This window comes from Ailuropoda melanoleuca, chromosome 17 (genome assembly GCF_002007445.2).
Source record: "Ailuropoda melanoleuca isolate Jingjing chromosome 17, ASM200744v2, whole genome shotgun sequence".
Taxonomy (NCBI): Eukaryota; Metazoa; Chordata; class Mammalia; order Carnivora; family Ursidae; genus Ailuropoda; species Ailuropoda melanoleuca.
In genome coordinates, this window is record NC_048234.1 from 19,615,928 (window position 1) to 19,624,769 (window position 8,842).

Below are 8,842 nucleotides of genomic sequence, written 5' to 3' on the forward strand. Positions count from 1 at the left end.
GTAGCACAGGGACAGGGGAGGGCTCTCACAACTTTTTACTTTCTAGGCCTCTTAGGGACAGCATTATCAAACCATACATATTAAAATGTAGCCACATCCTAAATTTCTGAAGCTTTTTATAATTTTGTCTTTCTTTTAAATTGCTTAGGGGGCCAGCAACTCACTTAATAGATGATTAGCTACGGCTCCTTGGCAGTCGTGTGTGCTTAGAAATGCTTGTGAAGAAACAAACTTTCATCTACGTTGTTCTTAATATTTTAACAATTAAGCAAGGAAACATTTCATTTTGTGGATATTTAATAATTTTTGCTCTTTTCCTTGCATAATTTGGAGCCAGGATTTTTTTTTTTCCTGGTATTTTGCAAACATTTCCACTGGTTCTTCAAAGCTTACAGATCTTAGGCAAGAGGTCTTTAATTGCCTAACAGGTAAAATAGCAGGAAGGTCAAAACAGCATGAGACTGAGACAGGAGTATGCAGAAGGTCCAGAACCAAGTTAACTCAGCATTTAAAACAGCCTCAGGTAAGCTGTCACAACCTGAAGTTGGATCCCTCCAACGTAGCACGCCAGGCACCATTTGAAAATATATGGTCCCCACCAATGTCTTTCCTTGAAGTCCTTGAAGTCCTATGGTCCCCACCAATGTCTTTCCTTGAAGTCCTTCAGGATGTTCTACCATAACCCTTCCTTAGGGCATCATCTGTTCCCAAGACCAGTAGCCCAAAAGGACACCAGTGAGTCCAGCAGCAATGCCAACCATTCTCATGGCCGTGGTGACACAGTATTCAAGGAGTAGACTCACGAAGTTGCCAGGTGTCTCCTTGCTGGACTGGTTCCTTATCCTTTGTCTTTGAGCTGGCCTCTGATTTCTAGAAATTCATAGGCTTGAATATAACATTTCCCAAATGGTAGCAGAAATTATTAACAAATTAATCAATCTGAATATTTTTAGGTGCAAAGCTCTTTAGAAAGTTGGGAATGGTGAGGAAATAGGAACAGAGTGTCCTGAGACCTCAGGGAAAATATCTTGATATTTATAAAACAAAAACAAAAACTCACGCCAACTAACCTACTTGCTGCCCCAAATAAACATATAGGAGAATGCGGGAGGGTTGGCAGGACAAGCAGGCAATGGTGAGCATCTTTCTGATTTTTTTTGGCACCGTCTTACACATCAACCTCAATTCCACAGAGGAAACCCAAGTGTGGGGAGGTAAATTACTTAACGTCATAACAGCTGTCAGCAGCCAAGCTAACTAGAATGCAAGCTGCGCCACACTTACCTCCTGAGATTACGTCACCTCCCCTGCAGACCCAACGGAAGGGTCTCAACACAGCAGGGTCCACATCCACAACCACCGGCATCAAAGGAGCAGGAAGAGAGGGAGCGGCCCGCCCGCCAACACTCTGACCTGGTCTGGTCAACAGGGCTGACCCAAAGATGTGCTCAGGCTTGGTGTCAGACTACCTGACAGGTGTGAACCAAGTATGATGAAGAATTAGAGCAGCCCCACACCCACGCAGCCCTGGACAAAACGAAAGCTTTTACGTGTTTGAGAAAAGGAGTGATGTGCCTTGGCCTCTGTAAGATGCTGAAGACTGATAAATTACTCCACTCAAATGGCCTCTTAGACCTAGTCAACTCCAGTCCGAAAAGACCCCGCTTGCCTACTGACATTCCCATTAACCATTAGTCCTTCTGAAGAACAGGCCAGGGTGGTCTCACCATTGTGCTCCGACTGAGCACAAGCTGCTTCTCATCCTCGCTGGAGTCCGGTGAGAACAATGGAGATGTGGGCGGGGCATCTGGCCTGGGGCATCTGGCCTGTGGCACTGCTTGCCTGTTCATCACAGCCTGGCTGACACTGCCCACACTGGTACATCCAAAGCTCTCCAACAAAACACCAACAGGCAAAGCCAACAGAGCCCCATATCCTCATCCTCACACCATGACCAAAGCCCCCAGTAAATCCATTTCATCAGCCTGCCTTGCTCCTGACCTTACCCAGGTGAGTCCTATCCCCACCTTGGGCATGGCCAACCCTGTGGGAATTCCTTATTTCCCTGGTGTTACCTTCTCTCCATCCACCTTTGATCTTATCCACTTCTTCCAGGCTCCTCTACTCCATCCTGCCTATTGCCGAAGGTCCACTCAGCATAAAACTATCTGCCAGCATGGGCCTCACTGAGGAGGCCCCCAAAACAGAAGACCTAGCAGGAAATGGCCACTTCATGGGATTTTGTTGTCCCATCACAGTGAGAAGACAGGCACCATGACGCAACTTAAGCTTTTGGGTTTTCTTGTTGGGTCTGCAATCAGTGATGTCCTTCACCGCTTTTTATCAGAAAAGATTAAAAACACACCAACCATGAGGTTTAGCTGGCCTATGAGGGCAATTTGGATTTCCGCAGGGCCTCCTGTTGCTCTTTCCCCATCAGTATGGTATGCTGCAATATCCTGGCTTCCTCCCAGCCCTTATCAACTGTCTTGAGGAATACGGTAAAGTAATTATGATCAAAGAGGCTGGCTGGTGTTTACACAGAACATAGTTGAAGGGTGTTGAAAGACAGAAGCAGGTAGGTGACAGGCAAAGGCAATGTTCTACCATGAACTCCAACAAGGTAACAGGTGCATATGCCCTTAAAAAAAAAATCACTAGCCTCACTGAATTCAGAATGGTCTGTTTCTGTCCGACAGACAGGGAACAGAAAAACCAAGGTAGAGGGGCGCCTGGGTGCCTCAGTTGTTAAGCATCTGCCTTCGGCTCAGGGCGTGATCCCGATGTTCTGGGATCCAGCCCCACATCAGGCTCCTCCCCTGGGAGCCTGCCTCTTCCTCTCCCACTCCCCCTGCTTGTGTTCCCTCTCTCGCTGGCTGTCTCTCTCTCTTTCAAATAAATAAATAAAATCTTAAAAAAAAAAAAAAGAAAAGAAAAAACCAACGTAGAGGGGTGCCTGGGTGGCTCAGTCATTAAGCATCTAACTTCAGCTCAGGTCATGAGCCCAGGGTCCTGAGATCGAACCCCATATCGGGCTCCCCACTCGGCAGGGAGCCTGCTTCTCCCTCTCTCTCTGCCCCTACTTGTGCTCACTCTCTCTCTCTGTCAAATAAATAAATAAAATCTTTAAAAAAGAAAAGAAAGAAAGAAAAAAAGAAAAACCAAGGTTGAAAACCAAGCCTAAAATGCTAGAATCTCTCCTCAAACTACCCCAGGGGCAGCTGGAGCAACCAGGAGCGAATCTAAGAACAAGGCAGAAACTGGAGGGGCCCAGTAACAAAGACGGACCAGCCACCTGCATAGAATGGCTTGTGCCTAGCAAATGGTATTGCTTCTCTAGAGCCTTTGAGAAGGGGCTGGGAGGGCACCATATAAATAAATATTACATTTCTCCTCCTTTAGCAATATCTTCACCATTACCAGATATTCCCATTGCAGAAGCAGCTCTGCCAGGAGGGCTGGAAACACTAAACCCTCCCGTATTCACAGCAGAGAGCAGCACACAACCCTTCTACTGTTTGCAATGATCTGCCTAGAGTCCACATGCCACCCTAAACTAACCAACAATACCATTTCCAGAGCTTCCTACAACAGATAGAAAGCCCCTGAGGACAGTATCTGTCATGTCCAACACAACGTGGCCCCTTAGTTCGAACTTAATCACGGGCAGATCTGGGTTCAAACATCAGCAGTAGTAAATAAGACAGCAGCATGTGTGGCAGGCAGAATTCTCAGATGGCCGTCCAAGATTCCTGGCCCCTGGCTATTCATACACAAACTTAGGTACTGTTGTGATCAGGGGACCTTAAAATAGATGATCCAGGTAAGACAGGAGTCAGTTAAAAGCAATTAAAGCAATGAGTCTACCTCAGCTGGGACCACAAGAAAGTCAGAGTCAAAGGGTGAGAAAGATTGGATGCAAGAGGATTCAATGTACCATTGCTGGCTTGAGGACAGAGGGAACCAAGCTATAAGGAATGCAGGCCACCTCTCTAAGCTGAAAGATGTCCCCAGCTGACAGCCAGCCAGAAATAGGAATTCCAGACCTAGAACCTGAATTCTGCCAACAACATGAATGAACTAGAAGCTCATTCTTTGCCAGAGCCCAGCCCAGCTGACACCCTGACATCAGCCTTGTGACACTCTAAGCAGAGAATCCAGCCAAGCCCACCAGAACCTCCAACCTAGAGAACTGTGAGATGATCCGTGGGTATTGTTCTCAGCTGCTCAGTTTGTGTTCATTTCTTATGCATAACACAAAACTAATAGCTATATAAAACCCCCAGTAAGTGGAATGCCATGTTCAAAAGGGCCTGGTTCTCTGCAATGTCAGGCTTACATCTCTACATCCTCCCACACCCCCAGTCATGACAGCGCAGATTTCCTCTGGTCCCCTTTTCCCAAAAAAGAAAAGGGTACAAAGAAGATTAAGGAGGCAAAGACCTTTCCTTACTTCAAACCACCCGCCGTCTCCAGGTGGAGAATACCACTTGGAATCATTATAGAACAAATCAGATCTTTCCCTTCCTACCAACTACAGCCCCATACACATCCCAAGTGTAGATTCTATTAGTCAGGGGCGACCCACCACAGGCTGAGTGCTCCTGCACGCTCTTGCTCAGGAGGCCTTTCCCTGGGCCCTTTCCCCTCATGGTGTTCACAGCAAGCAGTTCTGAGGGAAGCAGTAATGTCCCCATCTGGAAGAAAAGAGCAGGCTTACTGGAAGAGGTGGAGTCCCGGGGCGTGCAGACTCCCTGGCCGTGATGCAAACCCACTGCATGCCCAGCATCTCCCCGCCCCCACCCCGCCCCACCCCACGGCGTCACTGTGGGACTTGGGCCACAGGGGAAACCGATACAAACATGAAACTCATGCTGCTCGCTGTGCTCCAGGTAACAAAGGTCTCTGTCTCTGACCCAAGATCCGCAGGTCTTCCGCTAGCATCCACGGAGCAGTAATAATCTGACTTAGCAGCTTGCAAGTAGGGTCCAATTCCAGACTCTGACACTAATACATGCAGCACTTTAAATCAGGAGCTCTAATGTCTTCCCATTATAAATTTCAAAGGGATAAAATACCCTTTGTGAATTTTCTTAAGAATATAATAGAATCTACACCACAGAGCTACCATGAGGATAAAATAAGAAAATGTACCACACACCTTAGATAGAGAAAATATCCAATAACTTTAATTGACCCCTGCCCTCCCCAGGCACTCCTCGCCCCACATACACATACGATGAGCCAGACGGGGGGGCAGCAGCTGCCCCAAAGATGTCAGTCCATTCAGAAGACGAGGGACAAATGGGCTTCATATACCAATTCTGACACGTGTGGAGCAGTGCACTCCACCCCATATTATCTCCTTTAATCCCTACAGAGAAACCGAGGGGCTCAAAGCGGTCAGTCCTCACAGGAGGAACGGTAACAGACTCCACACGACAGAAGCCCAGGGATGCAGGCGTGAGGCTGTGCTAGCAGCACAACTGGGTCCTGAAGGCACACTCTTCATCCAGGTGAGCCACGGGAGCGGTCGTCATGACTGGGCCTCCTGAGGAATGTCAGTGCCACCGCAGAAATGGCTAGAAACCACATGATACAGAGATGTCTTTTATTTAAATATTCTGATTTTTTTAAATGGAAAATTAAGAAAACCTTAATGTAAGAGCATGTCCTGTCCTGGATGAATTTGGACTTGGTCTCTTTGGGTGTCCGCAGCAGCTTCTGCTTTGTTTGTAGGCGTTGGGGCCTTATCTGGTGAGAGTATCACTTGAGGGTCTTGCTAAGGTTGGAGAAACCAATGCCAACACAGGTCATCAGCACTTTATCCCCACCCTTGAGTTCTTCACCACATGGCTTGGTTTCAATTTTAAACATAATCTGGAAAAAGCTCTTCAAATGCCGCAAAAACTCTATCCTAAAAAGGAAAAAACAAAAACACAAAAAACGAGGAAGGAGTGAAAAAGGAATTCTATTTTCAAAAAAAGTTCTCCTTGCCCCACCTAGAACCCAAGCCTTTACTTTCACAGATCAAGAATATCTAAAATTAAGAACTTCTCAATCAAAGCTCGTTAAATAGTATTTATTCACAGCCTGCCATTTTCCAAAGCTGATTTGGACAGCCTATAGAGATGCACACAATACAACAAGATAAACTAAATAGGTTTTTAAAGGTCTGAGGTTAGTACACCACATAAGTCATCTGGCCCCACGCAGTTCAACTGGACATAAATACAGCATTAGTCTCTGAGCAGCTCATGCAGAGAAACATGTACTCCCGGGACTCGCAGCATCACGAAGTCAAAGCAAGCAGATGCCAAAACAGAGAAGTCTCTCTCTCGACTCCTCAACCCCAATAAAACCTTTCCATTTACTCAACTCACATTTACTGAGTGCGTACTATGTACCAAGCACTGGGGATGTTGTGCTGGGGATGTTGCAGTCAACAAAAAAATCCCTTCTCTCATGAAATTGTCAATCTACTAGGGCAGACAAGTTAAATACTCTTTAAAAGTACTATGGAAATTTAAATAAAGTAAACAAGGCAGGGAGGTGGGAAGAAATATGGGTATAATAGTATCTGTATGTATATGGCAGGCCATATTAAACAAGGTGGCCAGGGATGAGCTCACAGTAAATGTGACAAGGAGTTTCATAGGGCTGTTTCTTGTCATCTCCTTTAAGACAGAATGATGGCTTCACCCCAACAGTACCTTGGAAACAGCAACTCTATGGAAGGACCATGGTACAGGTAAGCAGGCTTCTACCGGTGTGCCCTAGCAGATTCAGCATTTCCCCAGCTGGCCCAACTGTAAGACTCACCTGGAGAGTTCATTAAACACACAGATTCCTGAAGGTCCTATTCAACTAACAACTAGTAGAGAGCAAGGGTCCACATGGTAGAGCCGAAAGCACAGGCCAACACAAAAACGGCCCCTCCCCACCCCTTACAGGCCCCATCTCCCCATTGCACAGGGGACAGAAATCTATTATTAACAAAGATCCCTGGTGATTCTTTTATTTTTTTTAAGATTGATTTTATTTATTTATTTATTTGACAAAGAGAGAGAGAAAGCAAGCACAAGCAGGGGGAGTGGCAGGCAGAGGGAGAGGGAGAAGCAGGCTCCCCACTGAGTCTGATGCGGGGCTCGATCCCAGGACCCTGGGATCATGATCTGAGCCAAAGGCAGATGTTTCACCAACTGAGCCACCCGGGCACCCCTCCCTGGTGATTCTTAATCAGGCAAGTTTGGGAACACTGGTTTAGTCTGCAAATCTGTAATGAAGTATCCAGCAACCTTGTGTCCTACTGCCTCCCAACTCAACCATACAAACTCCCTACCCTAGCCAGATGGTTCTAACCCTGCCTGCACATGGAATCACCTGAGCTTTCAAAATACTGATTCTAGACATAAAGACCAATGGGAAAGAGCTGAGAGTCAAATAAACCCACACATTTATGGTGAATTGATTTTCAAAAGGGGTACTAAGATAATTCAATGAGGAAAGAATAATCTTTTCAAGAAATGCTGCTGGAACAGCTCCACATGCAGAAAGATGAAGTTGGGCCCTTTCCTCACATCATACACAAAAATTAACTCCAAAAGCATAAAGGACCTCAATTTAACAGCTAACATATGAAACTCACGGAAGAAAATACAGGAGAAAATCCCCATGATCTTGGGCTGGACACTGGTTTCTTAAATACAACACCAAAAGCAGAGTGATAAAAAACAGATAAATCGGACGTCATCAAAATTAAAATCTTTTGTGCATCAACAGACACTATCAAGAAACTGAAAAGACAAGTCCCAGAAAGGAAAAAAAATATTTGCAGACCATGTATCTGGTAAGAGTCTGGTATTGAGAATATATAAAGAATTCTTACAACTAAATAATAAAAAAACGAAATAATCCAACTAAAGACGGGCAAAGGATCCGGATACACATTTCTCCAGACACACAAATAGCTAATAAGCACATGAAAAGATGCTCAACATCATTAGTTATTAGGGAAATGAAATCAAAACCACTAGGAGATCCCCCTTCACACCCCACAGAATATCTACAATCAAAAAGAGAGACCTCACATGTCTGGGTGAGGATGTGAAGCAATGAGATGCCTCAACACTGCTGGATGGAATGTTAATACAGTGTGGCCCTATGGAAAATAATCTGGCAGTTAAACCTTAAATAAGGACTTACCACATGATCCATAATTCCCCACTTAGGTATAGGAACAAGAGAAATGAAGTACACACCCACACAAAAGCTTGACACAAATGTTTGTGATAACATTACTCATAACAGCCAAAAAAGTAGGAACAACCCAAATGCCCATCAACTAATGAATGGATAAACAAAATGCGGGGTGTCTATACGATGGAGTATTACTCGGCCTTGAAAAGGAGTGGAGTACTGACACGCCACAGCACAGATGGACTCGGAAAACGCTGCGCTAAGTCAAAGAAGCCGGTCATATCATATGAATCTATTTATACGGAATTGCCAGAACAGGCAAATTATAGAGGCAGAAAGCAGATTAGTGGTTCGCTGGGGAGTGGAAAGGATAGGGAACAACCATGAGTGGGCAAAGGGTTTCTTTCTGTGGTGGCGAACATGTTCTAAAATTATGGTTGTTCTGAAACTGTGGTTATGGTGACACAACTCATGAATATACTAAAAACCACTGAATTGTACACTTTATTTTTTTTTTAAGATTTTATTTATTTATTGGACAGAGATAGAGACAGACAGTGAGAGAGGGAACACAAGCAGGGGGAGTGGGAGAGGAAGAAGCAGGCTCACAGCAGAGGAGCCTGATGTGGGGCTCGATCCCATA

The 8,842-nt window shown here is 45.4% G+C and overlaps 1 protein-coding gene across 3 annotated transcripts in view; it reads right to left on the bottom strand.

The window, feature by feature from the left end:
- Nucleotides 1–5,167: 5,167 nt before the first annotated feature.
- Nucleotides 5,168–8,842, bottom strand: part of RCL1 (RNA terminal phosphate cyclase like 1) — an 82,653-nt gene continuing 78,978 nt past the window's right edge. For all 3 annotated transcript variants that reach the window (XM_034647102.1, XM_002924342.4, XM_034647103.1), the window contains one exon: nt 5,168–5,917. In XM_034647102.1, coding sequence (XP_034502993.1) covers nt 5,767–5,917 — 151 coding nt within the window. In that variant the 3' untranslated portion in view covers nt 5,168–5,766. The remainder of the gene's footprint in view (nt 5,918–8,842) is intronic.